This window comes from Scardinius erythrophthalmus (assembly GCF_964197995.2).
Source record: "Scardinius erythrophthalmus genome assembly, chromosome: 1".
Classification (NCBI taxonomy): Eukaryota; Metazoa; Chordata; class Actinopteri; order Cypriniformes; family Leuciscidae; genus Scardinius; species Scardinius erythrophthalmus.
The window spans coordinates 30041009-30061205 of NC_138221.1; the positions used below are offsets into that span (position 1 = coordinate 30041009).

At 36.7% G+C, this 20197-nt stretch overlaps 2 protein-coding genes across 2 annotated transcripts in view; both read right to left on the minus strand.

The window, feature by feature from the left end:
• LOC308691971 (uncharacterized protein) overlaps positions 1-20197 on the minus strand; it is a 135501-nt gene that overhangs the window by 64456 nt on the left and 50848 nt on the right. The gene's annotated exons all lie outside the window — the stretch shown is intronic.
• On the minus strand, positions 957-15995 carry LOC308702556 (uncharacterized protein). The gene is made up of 2 exons (XM_081385506.1): positions 15705-15995; positions 957-3325 (listed from the first exon to the last, which is right to left on the minus strand). Exons 1-2 carry the CDS (start codon positions 15781-15783, stop codon positions 2271-2273), a joined length of 1134 nt encoding a protein of 377 aa, XP_081241632.1. The 5' UTR covers positions 15784-15995; the 3' UTR covers positions 957-2270.

Below are 20197 nucleotides of genomic sequence, written 5' to 3' on the forward strand. Positions count from 1 at the left end.
ACCACTACAGAGGGAAGACACAAGAATGACTCTGGGGTAGATTTAAAATTGTGTATATTTTATAAAATAATATTAATAACATTTGAACACACAAATACAAATAATATTAATAACACAAAAACAAATTTGTTCATGACATGAACCACACAGAAAGACCTTCAACAATGACATCTTCACTGACTCCCAAGAGAGAGAGAAAGAGAGAAGTGAAAGAAATAAGTGGTCAGAAGATAGGGTCGGTTAGAAGATGGCTGTGTCTCATGTGACCTTGTTATTCGTACACGCTGTGACTATACAAATCACAACATGTAAATAGGAAAATGTTGGCGTTATTTTGTCACATATTGGGAGCAGTATGCTAGCTGGAGCCGTTTACCTTCAGTCTTTGTGCTAAGCTAGGCTAGCGGTGGGTGCGTCAGACAGAGTTATGGCTCGCATGGAGATGAGGAAGGGTATGTATGGACTTATCTAACTCTGGGGGATACGGTGAATAAGCTAAAGTCCCAAAAAGTCAGCGTATTCCTTTAACACAATGATCAAATACACATTGATGGATCTTCTTCCATCTGTTTTCCTAAATGTAATCCAATGTGTATTTCTGCAGGCATGTTTAAACTGGTTAACTGTGTCTTAGCAAGATGAAAAGGCTACCGCCACTGCTCAAATACCCCACATTGCAAGTTGGTGGGTATTCATTCACTATTCTGTGAAAAATGGTAGCTTATGTAAGGGAAACAGGTCAATTTTGGCTCAAAGATAATTAGTTTCTAAGGAATTTTGAAAGAATCATGCCGAACAAATAAATCGTCCAGTGCTCAATTGAACGGGCCATAACTATAAACTCTGTAGCCAATATTAATATCAAAACTATAAATGAAAACACTTTTAGCACAGTAACAAGATCAGCAGTTTAAGACCTTAAATTCGTAAGCACATAACACAACACACTTCTCTTTAAATACAAACAAGACTTTATTGATTATTCTAACACTTAAAACTATTAACTAACACATTAACAAGCACACACACATTCACATGAGTTGCAGAAAGAGAGAAATTTAGGAAAGAATGAGTTTTAAGAGAGTGAAATTATGAAATCCCAAGTTCCTAGCAATATATGCACTTTATAAGACCTGACGTAAAGCCTTCTATCGGTTCTAAGGCAGGGTTATTAAATTTGAATTTTAAAGTTCGGCTGGAATGGAGGTGTTACTAGCGTTGGTGCTGATCTTTGAATGGGTATCCCGGAAGGTGTGGTTCTGCCAAGGGGGTTTCCCAGTTTCTCGGTCTAGTTGCATCTGGAGTGACGTCTCGGGAAGACAATCATGTTCAGGGGCCTCATTTATAAAACTTTGCGTAGGATTTGCGTCAGAAGTGGCGTACGGATAGGACGTGCGTACGCACAGAAATATTCGGATTTATAAAACCGTGCGCACGCACATCCTACGCAGTTTTCCCTTAATAAATCACAATCAATTCTAAATGTAGCGCAGCTTTTGCGGCTTCATGTCACGCCCATAGTTGCCCATAAATAGTCCGTGAAACGTCTACAAGTTAATATTCATCAATTCATCTTCTTGCTGTCTGAAGATGAGTTCACTCCGAATGACTGAATCCTTCCATTTGCCACATTTTCTAAGAGCGCAAGATCAGCCATTGTGCATCATTATGCATTGTGATGGCATCATGGCATTTTATTCCCATCCATTTGATTGCATCTGACAAGCTACAGATGTGTTATGAGGATGAATTGCATAACATGCCAATATTATTGCAGAACATATTTCACTTTTCTTTTTGCAAATACGTGTTAATTTGCATTTCTGTTGTAATCTTCGTTTGATTTTGTTTGTTTTACACTGCAGATCGATCAAACGGGTGTTCGTGTGTTAATTGTAAGACTTGATTTGTGAAGTCTTCATGTTATTTTTGAGAGGCAGTATTGCCATTTCTTTTTCACAACGGTCTACAGTTTCACACACTTTCACGCGTTTCTTCCATCTGCCGACGGTGTTAACTTGGAAAAAAATAGATTCTCAATGGAAAAGAAAGAAATGTAAATGAAACGAGAGTTGTTAGATGGCTTGCATGAAGCTGCTCGGTCTTAACCCATTTTTATCTAAATTCTGTCTGCCTTCTCTTCTAACCTCATCTAATGCTTTGTTTGTGTCCCGAGTTTTGAAACTGAGGTGTTTTCAAACGTTAAAAAACAGTAAATGGAGTAAATGTGCTTAGTTACTACCCACCTCTGTGGATGCATTGGTCTGGTATCAAGGACTCGGCTGTATTAAAGCTTCTCCTACACTCATTATCGGTTTCACATTATTGTGTACTATTTTCTGGTGCCTTTTCAAGGAGTCAACCCTTAGAAATTTCCTTCCACAAACAGGACAGGAGTGTGGCTTCTCATTTGTATGAACTTTCTGGTGGTTCTTCAGTAATGATGGCAAAGCAAATGTTTTACTGCAGTGATCACATTTAAATGGCTTTACGGCAGAGTGAGATCGGTGCAGATGAACTGTGAGACCACCGTTCCATTTAAATCTCCTCTCACACAGATGACATGCGTAAGGCATCGCTTCAGTGTGAGTTCTCATGTGACAATTAAATCCTTGTTTACTGGTGAAACTCTTTCCACACTGAGAGCAGCTGAAAGGCTTTATTCCAGCATGAATTCTCATGTGATTCTCAAGGGTTTCTTTACGTGTGAAAGTCTTTCCACACTGAGTGCAGGTGAAAGGCTTTTCTTCAGTGTGAGTTACCAAATGCTCAGTAAGATTTCCTTTATATGTAAAACTCTTTCCACAGTAGGAGCAGACGAAAGGCTTTATTCCAGCATGAATTAACATGTGATTCTTAAGGCTTTCTTTACGTGTGAAAGTGTTTCCACACTGAGGGCAAGTGAAAGGCTTTTCTTCAGTGTGAATTACCAAATGATCATTAAGTTGTCCTTTCTGTGTAAAACTCTTTCCACAGTGATGGCAGACGAAAGGCCTTTTTCCAGTATGAATTAACAAGTGACTCCTAAGGCTTCCTTTATATTTAAAAGTGTTTCCACAGTGAGAGCAGGAGAAAGGCTTTTTTCCAGTGTGAATTATCATGTGAGTCTTAAGGTTTTGATTACGTGTGAAAGTGTTTCCACACTGAGAGCAGGTGAAAGGCTTTTTGACTTCTATAATTTGAATGTTGCTTTGTGAGCAATCGGTTTCAGTTTTGGAGAAACTTGTTGATTTTTCGCCAGCGGTGACATCCTGAGCTTTCTGATGTTGATGTTTCTCCTCCACTTTATTCAGATCTTGTCTTTCCTCTTTCACTTTTACCAGGCCTAAAATGAAAACATTAACATTTATGAAAATCAAATTGGACAATTGTAAAATAAAATGAAATTATGATAAATTTACACGACAACAATGTATTAAAACATTTAAAGATTTTCCTTTGGGTTTTTGAAAAGTTTCAAGTACAGATGCCATGCCAGTAGTTGAGATGTCACTTTGTAAAGAAACAAATTAGCATTTTTGTAGTTTCAAAACACTGAAACTTACAACCCCTTTTTAAAAGTTAGCATTTTCAGGCTCCCAAAACATTGTTGTGTAAATCAGTGGTTCTCAAACTGGGATACGTGAGGTGACAGAAGGGCAGGGCTGGACTGGGACAAAAAAAAAAGGCCCTGGCATTTTGGCCCAGATCGGCCCACTACATATGATCATAAACACACCCGATCTTTGCACGCCCTTGAATACCTTGTATACCAAATGTATACCAACTCCTATTCCTTAAAACCAATATTAATGCCATGTAATGAGTAAAAGTTAACAGATGAAATAACTACTAATTGTAAAATACAAATGAACTATATTCCACAGTGATGATCATCCTAAAACCAGCAATAAGCTGCACTGGCATAGCAACAGCAGTGTTTCCCACAGGAGTTTTGGTAAATCTGTGGTGAGTGGACCTCTGTCCCTCTAGGGGGGTTCTGGGGCATACTTCCCCGTAAGAACATGTTGTGCTTTTTAATGTTAAATTCATCAATCTGGTGCACTTTGAGAGTTCAAAATTAAGAGTGTGTGCAAATTGAACAAAGAAAAACTCAAAAAACTTTTAGTTGTGATACAGTGTCTGTCAACATTACACTACTACATAATAATAGTTATAATATTAATCCCATGGCAATAATAGCAATATTTTGTAAAACAAATGCACTGAAAAATAAACTTTCATAATTAGTTTTGTACTAATTTCTATACTTGAAAGAGTCATGTATGTATACAACACAAGTCATGATCTTTTATTCTGACAGAAACTGCTTCAAGCTTTTATTTTGGCGGAAAACATCAAACAAAGCGTCCCATTACAATTCTAGTAAAATGTGTAATCGTCAAATTTGCAGATGTGTAAAATAATGCGTAACTGGGTAATGGGTTCCTACACTCATAGCCTAAGTGTTCTGAAAGTAGCCTAGTTCTGGTTACCGCAGTTCTCTACACTCATTTCTCTTCTTATCCTCAGCCACTTGAAGGGCCCATTTCTTTTTTTCACGCTATTTCTCTGCACATTCCTTGCGTTTCTTCTCCATCTCTCTGACTATTTGGACAGATACACACACTGACACTGCACACTCGCTCAGAGCCCAGAGGGGGAGGTGTTTAAAGATGTGATTGGACCAGTGCAGTGTCAATCAAGAAAAAAACCAATGGGCCACTGTTCCACGTGTTTAATGGGCCGGTCTGTGAGAAAAAAAACTTTTTTTGTCCAATGCATTACACCGGCATAAAGATCCCAGCGCCGCCAATTAAGCAAAACAAAACAAAACTAATGGGCCGCCGATGTACAAGTTTTCACCCCCGCAGAAGGGGGTACACGAACAAAATGCTGAGTTTTGCCATTCATTTAATTCTACCCCACCTTAAAAATAACATTAAAACGACACTGACAAAATGGCAATGGGCAGATTGTTGAATTTGCACAAATGCATTTCGTATTTCCTACATGATTATTTTATGTTTCTCATCTAAACATATTTTAGTCTTGTGCCATTCATTTAATGCTGAAGGATGTTCAACCTTTTAGAAATAATCATGTTTAAATGAAAAAGTAGTTATGTTTTCTCTGGAAACTCCGCCCCCTGCGAACATGCAAAGGAAAAACAGTTAACTGCTCTGCTGCTGGCCAGTCCGCCATTTTCTCTCTCGCTTTGGAAGGTGGAAGCTGCAAGTTATCATGATAGAACGCTAAAGCCTGAAGGTAATTAACATTTTGAACTGAAATGCCATTGAGAAACAGTGAGTAGTCCGTTTGAACGTATTTTCACTGAGGTAACGTTTTTATGTAAGTTACTGATTTTATGGAAAGGCAAAAGTTAGTGCAAATGTTTAACAGTGGTTAATGGTAACAGTAACCCCTGTTTAATATCATGACTTGTATTAACATTTTTCAAATTGTGTACAGTCCTTAAGGCATATGTATTCGTATTTTATTCTGTGTATGACAACTAATTTGCGTCGGGGAGGGATGGCGCCAAATACTTTTGGGTGGGGGAGGGGATATTACTTACAGAACGTTAAAAGGCCATCTGGCTGAACTGTATATCTTTTAAACTTGATCACAAAGAAAATACTTGTTATTCTCAGTTTATTGCGAATTCTCTTTCAAAGAAAGTCATTTCACTTGGTGCCTTAATTGCAACGAATGGGAAAATCCTGTCAGGGAGTGACTTGAGCCAACGGGATGGGGGAGGGGATGTTACAGAACGTAATCGACTTAAATCGGGAAATACTGAAATCTCATAAAATGCATGCCATGCTCAAATTTACTGTCATATTTAAAATCTGCACACAAATCTTACATGGTCTTAAAATTGTGTTTTATGCTGAAAAAAAAGTTAAATGTAAACAAAAATAAGCTTCAGGTTAGCCCAAGCGGCAACCTCCCCGTCTCTCTCTTGAAACCAACACAGAAGTGAGTTAAACTGCAATTCGTTGACTGGCCACTTGAGGCTGGTGTCAAAAGTGAGTCAAATCTGTATCTCCCCCATGTTAAAATGCCAAATTTTACAGCAGAAAAAAACATGTTTACAGCCTGGTGTCTGTATGTGGCTTTGGTCTATACAGCTAATTTTGCCCTTCATGACAACTGTGAGGGGGGTGAATTTTTTTATAACTCATCCGTTTAGTTGATTAATATTTAAAGTTCTGCATAATTAAGGGTGTGGCCACTTGAGTGACAGGTGGATTGCCGCTGATGTCAATGCTAGCCGTTTGTCTGCCGTTACTAGCCGTCACTTCACCTCAGTAAATTTTAGCTGCTGAACTTGCCATCTCTGCAGTGTTTTGTGCTTTTTTCCGGGATTATTTCATACAATTTAATACACCCATTACTTCGCCCATGGCTAGGATTCCGTCGTTGTCGTCGAGTATCGTTCGAGAGAACAACCAGCGCTGTATTTCAGTTGTTTTCCTCTGTGAACATGCACTAATGGATGTCTGACAATTTCATTGCTTTTTGGTAGGGCTGTTCGATTCCGGATTTTTTGGAATCGATTCCGATTCCGATTCCTGTTTCTGGAATCGAAAAGAATCGATTCTTGGAATCGATTCCTCACTGTTATTTTCGATTCTTTTCTTTTTTAATACCAACAGCATGTCTAACATTGTCGCGTCTTACCGTGCCACACAGCGAGAAACTCTCTACACCGGGCGTGACAAAGCGACCGTTGCAAATCCATTTGTCCTTCCTATAGACGTATTGCGACTTGCGAGTGCTGGTCATAAATAGAACGAGGCATTTACTTCGGGGATTTGTCACGTCGTGCTTCCTGCATCAGGTGTAGACAGTACAGTGTAAAGACTAGGAATATGTTCACCATATAGGCCTACATATGTGGTAGATTTTATTTTACATACATACCTAACTAATAACACACACAAACACACACACACACACAGACACACACACATAATCGATCTATCCACATACTAAGTGTATACACTTATGTATGTGGATAGATCGATTTTTATTTATTTGTGGTATATATATTTCATCCAGTATCATTAAACTATAGCTAAAATTCCTGTTAAATTCTAAAAGCATTTTGTTCAGGAACAGACTCATGCACACTTTACACATAGGCTACAAACTTTTTAGGCCTTTTAGTTTACACAACTTTTTTTTTTTTTTAGGGCCTTTACACATATAAACTTTTTTTAGGGCCTTTACACATATTCACTTTTTTTTAGGCCTTTACACATATAAACTATTTTACACGCACACCTGCGGCGACACAAATAAAGCACGAATAGAGCTCTTTTCTGTCTGTGTCATACGTAGGTCACGTGCACACTATAATGTTCGCACCGTCTATGTTTCGCACGCACCCCTACACACAAGCACTGTTCCCACAGTAACCATTCCTCCAGCTCACGCGGCGAATGCAATAAATGTAGCCTACTGTAGGTCGCGTGGCCACTATAGTATATTAGTAGTCTGAACTTTATTTCTTTACAGGTGACGTGATTGTGTTGACAGATGAATTCAGCAACTGGCCGCGGTTTGTGTTAAAAAAAAAAATCTTAAAGAGGAGTCGATTCCCCTAATGGAATCGATTCCAACCTTTGGAATCGACTCTCAATTCCCAACGCCTCGGAATCGATTCTTTTTGGAATCGAGTCCCAGCCCTACTTTTTGGAGTTTTCAGATTTAAAAACTTCAATAAAGGCTTGTTCGTTCTGCCCTCACGGAACAAATAGATTATAATATGCTTATGTATTGTCAGATAAAATCTTCGCTTTCTCAGTCCATGAAACAAATGCACATCCTTGAATGAGCGTCATTCCGTCACAACGCTTCCTACGCTACATCCTACATCATACACCGGCATCCATCTCCCGTGAACGAGCGTCGACTGTTGCCGGAAGCCAGTTAGTTTCATTTATAAAGTTTTAAATATGTATATTTTTACGACAAAACCACACGGATTACCCTCAGAAGGCCTTCGTTTATCCCCCTGGAGCCGGATGGATTATTTTTGTGAAGGATGCATGCACATTTTTGGGACTTGAAGGAGGTGGACCCCATAACTTGGCATTATAACCAGTGAAAGATCTATGACATTTTCTAAAATAACTGAAAATGTGTTCTTCTGAAAAATTATTGACATATGCATCTCGAACGGCTTGAGGGTGAGTAAATCATGGGTTTAATATAATTTTTGGCTGAACTATCCCTTTAAAGCTGAACTTGGTAACTTTTTTAACTTAATAAAACTGTCTAGAAATCATTTGGATGGTTAAACAACCTGTTCTGGTGATATTGGTGACTTTCCCCGCTCCCCCTAGCGTTCCCAGGCGGAAAACCAACCTTGCAACTTGGGGACTACCGTCCCGACAAGATAGAAATCGGAAGTCTCGGGAGAAGCGAGAATGAGCGTGAAACACGAATTGCTTTACCTCATGTCAATGTTCTATGATAATGTGTATGATGTATTACCCACCTCGGTAGACATAGCTCCACACGATACAGTTGGCTTGCTCCGATCATAACAAACGCACATGAGCAGCGGTAGAGAGGGGGAGGAGGCCGTCGCAAGTGAGTTTTTTACGACCGTGTTGTGAAATAAGCCCCCCCCACAGCTGTAGGGGGAGCTCGTGGGGAAAACATGTGACAACAAAAGGGAAAATCAGCAAAGAAGTGACTAGAGTTCGCTAGAGATGCCGAGTTCTGCTTTAAGTCTAAATATCCTAACAAATGTGAAGTGCATCTTGCAAAGAATGCAAAAATTAGTGGCATAACCTACAGCAAAGGTATAGTAGTTGCTCATGGATCAGCAAGTGGCTTAGCGGAGTTTGCTGAAATTATTCAGTTGTGTATCATCAATGAGAACTTGTTCTTCATTGTGAAAGTGCTGTTGGGGTGGTACAATGAACACTATAGAGCCTCTGAACTGAACCTGTCACCTTAAAGAGAAGTCAAGCTTTTGGCACTCACTGACACCTATCCATTGGCCGATTACATGGTTTGATCAGACCGTATGGCGACCTTGAAAAGGCATATCCTCTTAAAAGGTTGGTTAATTAACCCATTGGTAATTAATTTGTTTTCCTTTCTTTTATGCATGCAATATGTTGGTTAATGCTGGGTACACACCAAAAGATTTTTTACATCTTATCAGATTGTCAAAATGTGATAGACCACAAACATGAGGACAAAAAATCCTAGATTTAAGCATTTTGCTCCTATAGTGTGTGGTGTGCCATGATGTGACAAAGACAGCACACCACACACAAACAGATTTTCAACCAGATTCTCAACTGTGAACACAGGAAATCTCACAAAAGCTCGCGAGACTTCAGAATAAGCATGTCGGATGATATGCAGGAAGAAATTATGATGATAGTGTTTGATGAATGATTTTCACAGAAAATTCACATATATATAAAAAAACAACAACATTGTACCCACCATTATATATAACCTTTTATACAGAAATATATTCATTCTTTATTGTCTTAATTTATTCTTTATTGTATTTATTTTCTCTTTATAAAAAGTTAGCCTATTTAATCCCTCACTGAACCCTTATAACACTCAGCTTCCTGCATGTGTGTGTGTGTGTGTGTGTGAGTGAGAATGACCGTCTTCCTTCATCTCGCTTTCTGATTGGATATTGTTTCGTTTCACGTGATAATCTCCAGAACGTTCGCGCGTTTGTCCTCGGGGTTCCCCCCACACATCAGGATTTCTGATCGTAAATATTAAACATGTTTAATATTTACGATTCGCGATCGGGGCGGCTCTGACGTTCTTCCGAGCAGGTTCGGACACTCTTAACACACCTCACACCAAGGGAAAATCTGATAAGATAATCTGTTGAACCATCAAGATAATCGGGACATAGCTAGGATTGTAGGAAGGGGGGAAATCGGCCCAAAATCAGCCCGATTATCTTTTGGTGTGTACCCAGCATAAGTTTGGCCTTGAAGAGATACAAAGTCATGGTGTGCATGCTGACATAACTACTTTCAAGGGCTCTGTCTTAGTCTGTCATTGACTTGCTAGACTTATGAGCATGCCACTTTACATTCTCAGTATATTTGTTGTTGCATATTGAATTTAGGAGTTATTGTGTAATATCAATTTAACTTTAATTTACTAACTTCCATGTGGGCCATGTTTCTGTCTTTTTCAGGCACCAATGTAAATTTTCAGGTTGAATTGGAAATGATTTAGAGCTACAACTAGTCATCTGTTTTGATGTAAATGGTATTGTTTAAATCATTTTAAGAAAGAAAAAAAGATATAGGAGATTATAGGGGGTTTCCCCCACTATATTTGACCTCTTTGTTGTAAACAACAAATTGGTAAAATAATCATCAGTTTAATTGATAATGAAAATAATCATTAGTTGCAGTCCTAAAATTATTACTGTCTGATTTCCCATTCTATGTAGCTTAGTTATTTGAATTGACAAACCTGCTATATCTACATACATGTTAACATTATAAGAAAAAACGTAGATCAACAAATCAATATGCAACAATTTTTTAAAACCTAAATCTTTTTCCATCTTCACAGATTGAGACGGACAAATGACGGCCCCAGCCATTCTTAAAGTGATCCTGGGAGACAACAGCAGTCAAAGAATGAACTTTCAAAATGGACTTCCAGGTTCTCTCAGTGAACTTGTAACCAAGGTAAAAAAAGACAATGTGGTGTTAAAACTAACTTTAGGCTTCAGTTTATGGATGCACTATTTGGAAACGAGTTCATGAACCTCATTTCAATTGATGAAGTACAGGAACGAGGAACAATCAGAATGATTCCCATGACAAAGGCCTCAGCTCCACAGTGTGCTGATATCCCTTCAACTTCAGAGACTGCTTTATGCCATCCCTCTTTGGATGAATCCTCATCCATGTCTAGTTCATGTCTTGAAACTGACACACTCTCCACAACAGAGTCAGAGACATCCAGGTCTAGACAATTTTGGCCGACTGTCTTCCGTGTCCCTCAGTTGTCCTATGATGCAGAGCTGAAACTTGAGCGAGGCAAAGCAGCATACAAAGAGAAGGGTAAATTTCTTATTCCAGATCCTAAACTGAACATTCTTGAAGTCCTGGTTCAAGAAATTGTGAAATATATAGTTTATGTCACTGATAAAGAGTTTAACACTGTTGGGGAGGCCCTCACCTCGAAACATCCTTGTTTAACCGAAAAAGGCTCCCTGACAGGATATGCTGGTTGGAAAGCTAGCTTAAAGAATAAACTTACAATTTACCGCACTCACTTGAGGAAACTGTGATGCCCTGAGTTGTAAACTCTATAAGCCAGAGGTCAAAACAAGTGCTGCTTCTTCCATCAAAAGAAAACGGCGATCGGAAGTTAACTACTGCCCCCCTCATCCCACCGGAGAATCTGATGAAAGCCTGGAGAATCTGAGAGTGGCGCTTTCAGATGTGAAGAAAAGCAACAACAGGGAGGTGGTTAGGATAAAAATGGACAAGACATTTTCATGTAGAAGATTTAAGGTGGTTCGTTACACACCCATGATCCAAGACTTCAGGGCAAGATGGCCAGCTCTCTTTGATGTAAGCGACGTATGTCTTTAATGAAATGATGAGCCTCCAACAAGAGACTAAAGAATATGTATCCGGTGGTGCATGTTACCTGTTAATGGTTATTGATAATAGTTTTTAACCCCTTTTCAGTGTATAACTTAACAACTTGCATTTCAACTGTATTTTGAAATGCATTTGTTAATTTATTTTCTTTTCAGATAAATGCTGAATTTAAGCATATTACCACCATGTCCCTATAGTCCAGATTTTTGTCACAGATCAATTTGCTGTCTGACAAACTTCTAAAAGTCTTTCAAAAGTGTGGAGGGCAGATGGGAAGAAGATTGCAGGCCATCATGGAACCCATGGCTCACGTCCTTGTCTGCATCGCGATGCATCGTAGAAACAATTAATTTCGACACCCCTATTGCATATTGACATATATTTTGAGGTAATCATTCTACATGTCAATGTCACATAGCATGTTTTATTAAGTTAGGTGCAAAAAATACTAACTAAGTTTCAGAAAGCACAGATCCAACAAACCATTCTGTGATTATCCATCTGCCTGCCGTAAGGTTGCTGACCACTGACTGCACAATTGGATATCTTGGATCTAAACTTGTAGGACTACCATCCACAATCCTAGAACTGAGGTCGAACAGTAATCTGTAAACAGTCATCTGTCTTTCTTGGTCTTGTCTGGTTCTCATTATATACAAGTTCACATTTTTCATGATATCTACATTATTAAATGATTGAAATTGCATTTGTTTTAATATTCCCAGAGCACTGCCCGGTGTTATGTCAAATCTCATTTTGTCTGTGCATTCTGCAGGATGGTGACGAAGCCTTCATCCAAAAATCCACAGAGAAGACCACAGTGGGAATCTACTTTTTAAAATTCCGTGACAGATCAGATGACATCGGGATTGTCCTGGAAGGCCAGAACATCTGGCTTAGACAACTTTGCATTAGCTACGGCAATGCTTTTTGGTCTTTGGTATGCCTTAAATCTCAACTACCCACCTGAAATGAAAAGTACATTTGAGGTACTGCAGAAGATAGTCATGGAGCTGGAAGGCTCCACTCTATCCAAGAAAGCACAAGTTCTCAGAAACAGACTCTATGAGTGAGCGGTTTCCATGGTACGGCAGGATGGACACACCACCTCTTGCACTAAGGACCATTTCCTTTTCACACACTCACAAAGAACTTGCTTTGTTAAAAAGTTTATTTTGTTTGATATGAGTAGGTTGACCAATGTTTTTTTTTTTGTTTTTTTTTTATGGTTGTTTTAACTTGTGCATAGTTTTTTTTTAGTTAAAACTATTGATTACAATGACACTCTGATAAGAGTAAAGTGATATAAGAGTAAAGTGATATAAGAGATATAAGAGTAAAGTGATATAAGAGTAAAATTATATAAGAGTAAAGTGATATGCTGTCATTGTTCATTGACATTTGTTCATGAATTTTAAGCTATTTTTAACACACCGAGAACTACTTCTGTAGCACATACTCTGAAAAATTAGTTGTACTGTTAAAAGAAATACATCAATTTGACTTAGGCCTATCTTATGCTTTTAAAATTGTCAAGGTATGCTTTGGACTACTTGATACTCATACTGTTCACCTTTTCCTCTACACCTGTTTGACGGTGTCTTTGTCTTTTACTTAATGTTTGTTTTGTTGCAGTTTACTGTATCTGAAGGTATGCTTTGGACTACTTGATACTCATACTGTTCACCTTTTCCACAACATGTTTGACTGTGCCTTGTCTTTTACTTAAAGTGATGAGTAAATTGAAATGAGTAAAGTGATATGAGTACAAATATGCTGTCATTGTTCATTGACATTTGTTCATGGAATCTTAGCTATTTTTAACTTTAAAAAAATCCAAATAGAAAGCTTACTTCTAATAGCACTTACTGTGAAAAAAATTGATTGTAACTTTAAAAAAGAATACAGCAATTTGATTAAAGAAATGTGTTTGCTTTTCTTACTGTTTTTAAACTGTACAGGTTGTTAATGTACTTAAAACTAGTGGATGTAAAAAAATATATTTAGTTTTATTTATTGAAACCACAGCATATATGAATGGAAAAACATAAAAATCATGTTAGTTTAAAAAGCACAAATTATGTATCTTGAACATATATAAATCATGTTTATTTAACAAACAAACTATGTATCTTTAACATATAAAAATCATGTTCGTTTAACAAGCATAAATTATGTAGCTTTAACTTGTAACAACTTTATTATGTGCAGCCGATGTACAAAATTTTTTATGTTAATCCAACAGGTTTTTTTTTTTTTTTTCAGTGTGAGCATGTATTTCTATCAGGTAAAATGCGTTAAATACATGACATCCGATCAAATTACCTAATCTTTTGCGGTCAAAACTAACTGCATTCACACAAGCAGCGTGCATATGATACTGTAGGTTACGTGCAGATTATGCTGCCTTGGCAAATCGCACTATACTGCCGTTCTCGACAATGTAGCCTACCTTTGTAAAATTTAGGCAAGTACTTGGTATGATTTAGTACTTACTAACACAAAGAACAAATATAGACACTAGACTGTGCATAGAGATCGATTTAATATTCAAACTCTATTTGATTCAGATATATATATGTTTAATGTTGATGATTGATCACATATTATGCAAATACCCACACGATTGCAAATGTGAGAGTGATTTTATACAACAGTTCATCAAACAAAAGGTATTAATATTAAGTGATGTACATTTTAAACACAGTATTGTCAGTATTTTTTGCAACAAAATAATAGCTCCAACGAAAGCCACAGCAGTGTTTGTGAACGAATCTGCAGCTTTGAACAAATCGTGAGAGTCAATGATTCATTCATAATTACAGCCACTTGCTTCGTTACTGAATGGATGGCTTGACTCACTCACTTGACAATGACTTCTCGATTATTTATTCTTTGCCATTCAGGTAGATCATTACTCCCAAATAATTAGGAACCAGCTTTGTCTCGCCTTAATTCTTTGCATCGCATGTGGAGTAGAAACCCTGAGATGAAGGAACAGTTTTCTGCCTTGATGGAGAAGCTCTTTCAGCACCATCATGCAGAAAGAGTGTCACCTATCCAAGAGGATGAAGAATGTTGGTACTAACCCATCATAAATACCCACCAGGTGGTATTTGTTTCCAGCAAGCAACATAACGGTATTTCTCTGAACAATGTGCTCCTCTCAGGCCCTGACCTAAACCAACTCCCTGTTAGACGTGCTGCTACAGTTCAGGAAAGATCTTGTTGCAATTATGGCAGAAATCCAACATGTCAAAACACCTCCGGGGCCTAGAAAACACCTCAGAGGGTTAAAGGAGCAAAGGGCGCTCATATCCTGGCTCTTGAACAGAGTTTGGCTTGCTGTTTATTTAGAGTACACGCTATTAAAGAAAAACATAAATTCTGGTAAAAAGAGGTATCAGTGCATCCCTATGTATTTATTAGTCTAATCCACATTATTTCACAGCTTTTTGGATTTTAGAACTATGCCACTGAATCTGATGAGCTGTCTACAGGGAATATGCATAAGCACTTCAAATTTAATACATTTTAATACAACTTCCAAGACTTTTCCAAAAAAAAAAAAAAAAAAAATGAAGACCTGCACATCACTTAATTTACGCTACATAATACACAAGCTATAATGGATTGTGCTCATGCATACAAGATGTATGATCAAATTTAACATCACTCCTTTAGCAGTATTTACTACATTTGTAATTTAGAGGCAGAGTGATAGCCTATATCTATTTTTAAAGAATAAAAAATATATAATACATTTTAATTTGGGGGTACAGTAATATATTAAGAGTAATATATTCTTTACTTAATCCACTTTTATTCGTTACATTGGGGCTTTTATTTGTTATAAACATAAATGTTTGAGATTACGCTAATGTAAAAACAAAGTGAATCTGTACGATGAGTCACACACGCTCTGAGTTCAACACAGTTATGAGATTCAAAAAAGCAACGAGCGAATATATATTGTTTACATTAATGAGTTTTAGACTTATAAGGATCCGCGGGCACACTGAGTCTAAAGCTTTATCTTAATGTGGCACAAAAGTCAATAAAGATGAATGAAGAATAGACACCAACCTCCTTGTTCCTCGTGTTTTATTCTCCAGGGTTCTGGTTCACTCATGTCCTCCTCACTCTCCTCTTTAACAAACGACATCTTCACAGTGCAGATCTCATATATTCCTGCTTTCTTCAAAACTTAATCACTTCTATGAGAATGAGAGTATTACAGGCATTTATTTACCTGATTCAAACATGTCTGTCTTTCTATACACTAAAAGTACATTTCTAACAATTTGTATTAAGCCAGCACAGACAAAACACCAGAGAACATGCTGAAAACCAGCTGAAAACTAATCTTCTTCCTCTGGGGTTTAATGGTGGTTTGTAAACAAACGTATGTGTCTTACCGCCATCCACTGGGCTGGAATGTGAAGCGTTGAGAGGAGAGGGAAATATGTTTTTGAATGTCAGGTAATTCGAATTCAATTTACACAAAAGAAGATATTTTTACGATGTTTTTAGAAAAACTGCCTTTTATCTTAATACTTGATATTGAACTCATTGCATTTTACAATGTTTTGCCTTTTTGTGTCTTTTTTCTATGGTGAATCATTCTGATATTTTATTTTCCCTCCAATTTTGCAAGAAGCTCCATGAGACCCAAATTCAGCGACATATCTTAATCACTTAACCCTTGTGTGGTGTTCACAACCCAATTACTCCTGTGGTGTTCCCGGTCAAAAATGACCGGACTATAAAAAATAACTTATAAATCACTTGTTATGCAATATTATCACCCAATATCGGATTCAATCTTTTTGTCCACTTGTTCTCTTTCAGTTAGGACTGGTTTTATATTTCTATTTGCATCTGATTAATTGTAGGCCTCATTTATTTGATAGTAGGCATCTAATTTTTTGAGTAAAAAAAACATTATTTTTGAATAATTTTAGAAATATTAAATGAAATCTAAAGAAAATTGGCACTGTTGATCACACTAGTCTACTTTAATATTTCACCAGGAATTTTGTTTTGAAAAACTTTTATTTTGTACAAAATGGCACATTGTCACACTTGTGGTGTTCCCGGTCAAAAATGACCGGACTACAAAAAATAGCTTATAAATCACTCATTATGCAATATTATCACCCAATATTGGATTCAATCTTTTTGTCCACTTGTTCTCTTCCAATTATGACTGGTTTTATATTTCTATTTGCATCTGATTAATTGTAGGCCTCATTTATTTGATAGTAGGCATCTCATTTTTTGAGTTAAAAAAACATTATTTTTGAATAATTTTGGAAATATTAAATGAAATCTGAAGAAAATTGGCACTGTTAAACACACCAGTCTACTTTAATATTTCACCAGGAATTTTGTTTTTAAAAACTTTTATTTTGTACAAAATGGCACATTGTCACACTTGTGGTGTTCCCGGTCAAAAATGACCGGACTACAAAAAATAGCTTATAAATCACTCATTATGCAATATTATCACCCAATATTGGATTCAATCTTTTTGTCCACTTGTTCTCTTTCAGTTAGGACTGGTTTTATATTTCTATTTGCATCTGATTAATTGTAGGCCTCATTTATTTGATAGTAGGCATCTCATTTTTTGAGTAAAAAAAACATTATTTTTGAATAATTTTGGAAATATTAAATGAAATCTAAAGAAAATTGGCACTGTTGATCACACTAGTCTACTTTAATATTTCACCAGGAATTTTGTTTTGAAAAACTTTTATTTTGTACAAAATGGCACATTGTCACACTTGTGGTGTTCCCGGTCAAAAATGACCGGACTACAAAAAATAGCTTATAAATCACTCATTATGCAATATTATCACCCAATATTGGATTCAATCTTTTTGTCCACTTGTTCTCTTCCAATTATGACTGGTTTTATATTTCTATTTGCATCTGATTAATTGTAGGCCTCATTTATTTGATAGTAGGCATCTCATTTTTTGAGTAAAAAAAACATTATTTTTTAAATAATTTTGGAAAAATAAAATAAAATCTGAAGAAAATTGGCATTGATGATCACACTAGTCTACTTTAATTTTTCACCAGGAATTGTGTTTTAAAAAACTTTTATTTTGTACAAAATAGCACAGAGTTACACTTGTGTTGTTCCACTGGGCCATTGAGGGCCACTGTTTCAATTGGCCATTGAAAGTGAATGGGAGAGACATGTGTTAGAAGTCCACGAGGAATATCTTTACATCTGAGTGATGGATTATGGTGAGTTTGGGCTCTTTTAAATCTTAACAATCTCATGTAAATAATGATGTGCCATTTTCCACAATTTATGCATGCTTCATTGAGTTATGAGTTAAAACGCGACATAAGTGCTAGGCTACAACTATATTCAAGGCTCTGTGAGCGCATGTGGGGGTTTGTGTGTTACAACTCAATTAGGAATATCTTTAGATCTGAGTGATGGATTATGCTGAGTTTGGGCTCTTTTTAATAGTGATAGTCTGCTGAAAATAATGATGTACAGTTTTCTACGAACTGTGCATGCTTCGTGAAGTTATGAGCGAAAACCAAACGCGAGTGCTTCATGAGTATATACTTGGCTAGGTGCGTCTGTGGTATTTTCTGTGTTAGAACGCCATGAGGAATATCTTTAGATCTGATTGATGGAATATATTGAGTTTGGGCTCTTTTTAATCGTGAGCTCCTGCTGTAAATAACGATGTGCTATTTTTCATGATCAATATAATTTTCATGAAAATACGAGTAAAAAGGCCAAGTCTAAGCTACCTTGATTGGCTACGTGAGTCTGTGCGTCTGTGATATTTTTTTGTGTTAGAACTCCATGAGGAATATCTTTAGTTCTGAGTGATGGATTATGTTGAGTTTGAACTCATTTTAATTGTAAGCATCTGCTGTAAATAATGATGTGTCATTTTCCACAATCGGAGCATGTTTCATGAAGTTACGATCGGAAATGTGTCTAAAATTAAGCATCCATACATGGTTTACCCATGGGTCTCTTGAAGGGCTTCTTTTAGAAAAACCTCGCTCAAGTTTAGTAAAAAAGCCTGAAACAATTATGCTTGTTGTATTCTACTCATTGAGACCTTTCAAATGACATATGACACAGGACTATCAGAGCTGTATGATGTATTTGACATATTGCTGAATGTAATACAAAAAAGTAGTTTATAAATTATGATTTTTTTTATTTTTATTTATCAGCAAATAACTCAGCACTACTTAGGAGTTTATCAAATTGGCTACATTCATTGTAAATGTCAGACTCTAAGCTTTCAAATGACACCTATTTTAAGTTGATCAAGGTAATAGTTTTGAAAAATATTATGATTATTTATTTCGCAGCTAGGTGGCGCCTGCGGGGGGTACACTCAGTTTTAGAGAGATAACTCAGCAGATGTTAGGAGTTGATCAAAGTGATTAGATCCATTAAAAAGCTGAGATTCTAAGCTTTAAAATGATACATATTTTGTGTTGTTCCATTCATTGGTTGCATTGGTCTCTCCCATTCACTTTCAATGGCCCATTGAAACAATGGCCCACAATGGCCCTCAATGGCCCAGTGGAACACCACAAGTGTAACTCTGTGCCATATTGTACAAAATAAAAGTTTTTCAAAACACAATTCCTGGTGAAAAATTAAAGTAGACTAGTGTGATCAACAGTGGCAATTTTCTTCAAATTTTTTTTTTTTTTCCCTAAATTATTCAAAAATAATGTTTTTTTTACTCAAAAATTGAGATGCCTTCTCTCAAATAAATGAGGCCTACAATTAATCAGATGCAAATAGAAATATAAAACCAGTCCTAATTGAAAGAGAACAAGTGGACAAAAAGATTGAATCCAATATTGGGTGATAATATTGCATAATGATTGATTTATAAGCTATTTGTTGTAGTCCGGTCATTTTTGACCGGGAACACCACAAGTGTAACAATGTGCCATTTTGTACAAAATAAAAGTTTTTCAAAAAAAAATTCCTGGTTAAATATTAAAGTAGACTAGTGTGATCAACAGTGGCAATTTTCTTCAGAATTTATTTAAAATTTCCAAAATTATTCAAAAATAATGTTTTTTTTACTCAAAAAATTAGATGCCTACTCTCAAATAAATGAGGCCTACGATTAATCAGATGCAAATAGAAATATAAAACCAGTCCTAATTGAAAGAGAACAAGTTGACAAAAAGATTGAATCCAATATCGGGTGATAATATAGCATAACAACTGATTTATAAGCTATTTTTTGTAGTCCGGTCATTTTTGACCGGGAACACCACAAGAGTGACAAGGTGACAAAACTCCCCCTAAAAAATTAATAAAATTGTCACAAAACATTTCAGAAGTAGTTATACCATTTGTGAATAAAGTCACTAAGTTTCAGTACAAAGCGATAACATTAACTAGTATTTTCAGGAAAAAGAAAATCTTCTCCGGGTCAAAATGACCCGAACACCACATGAGGGTTAACAGCATACAACAGCAGTAAAAAAAGGGGAGATTCGAGAGGTTACTCAATATGAACTCCAAACTCAAAAGGGTAACCTTAGCAGAGCAAAGC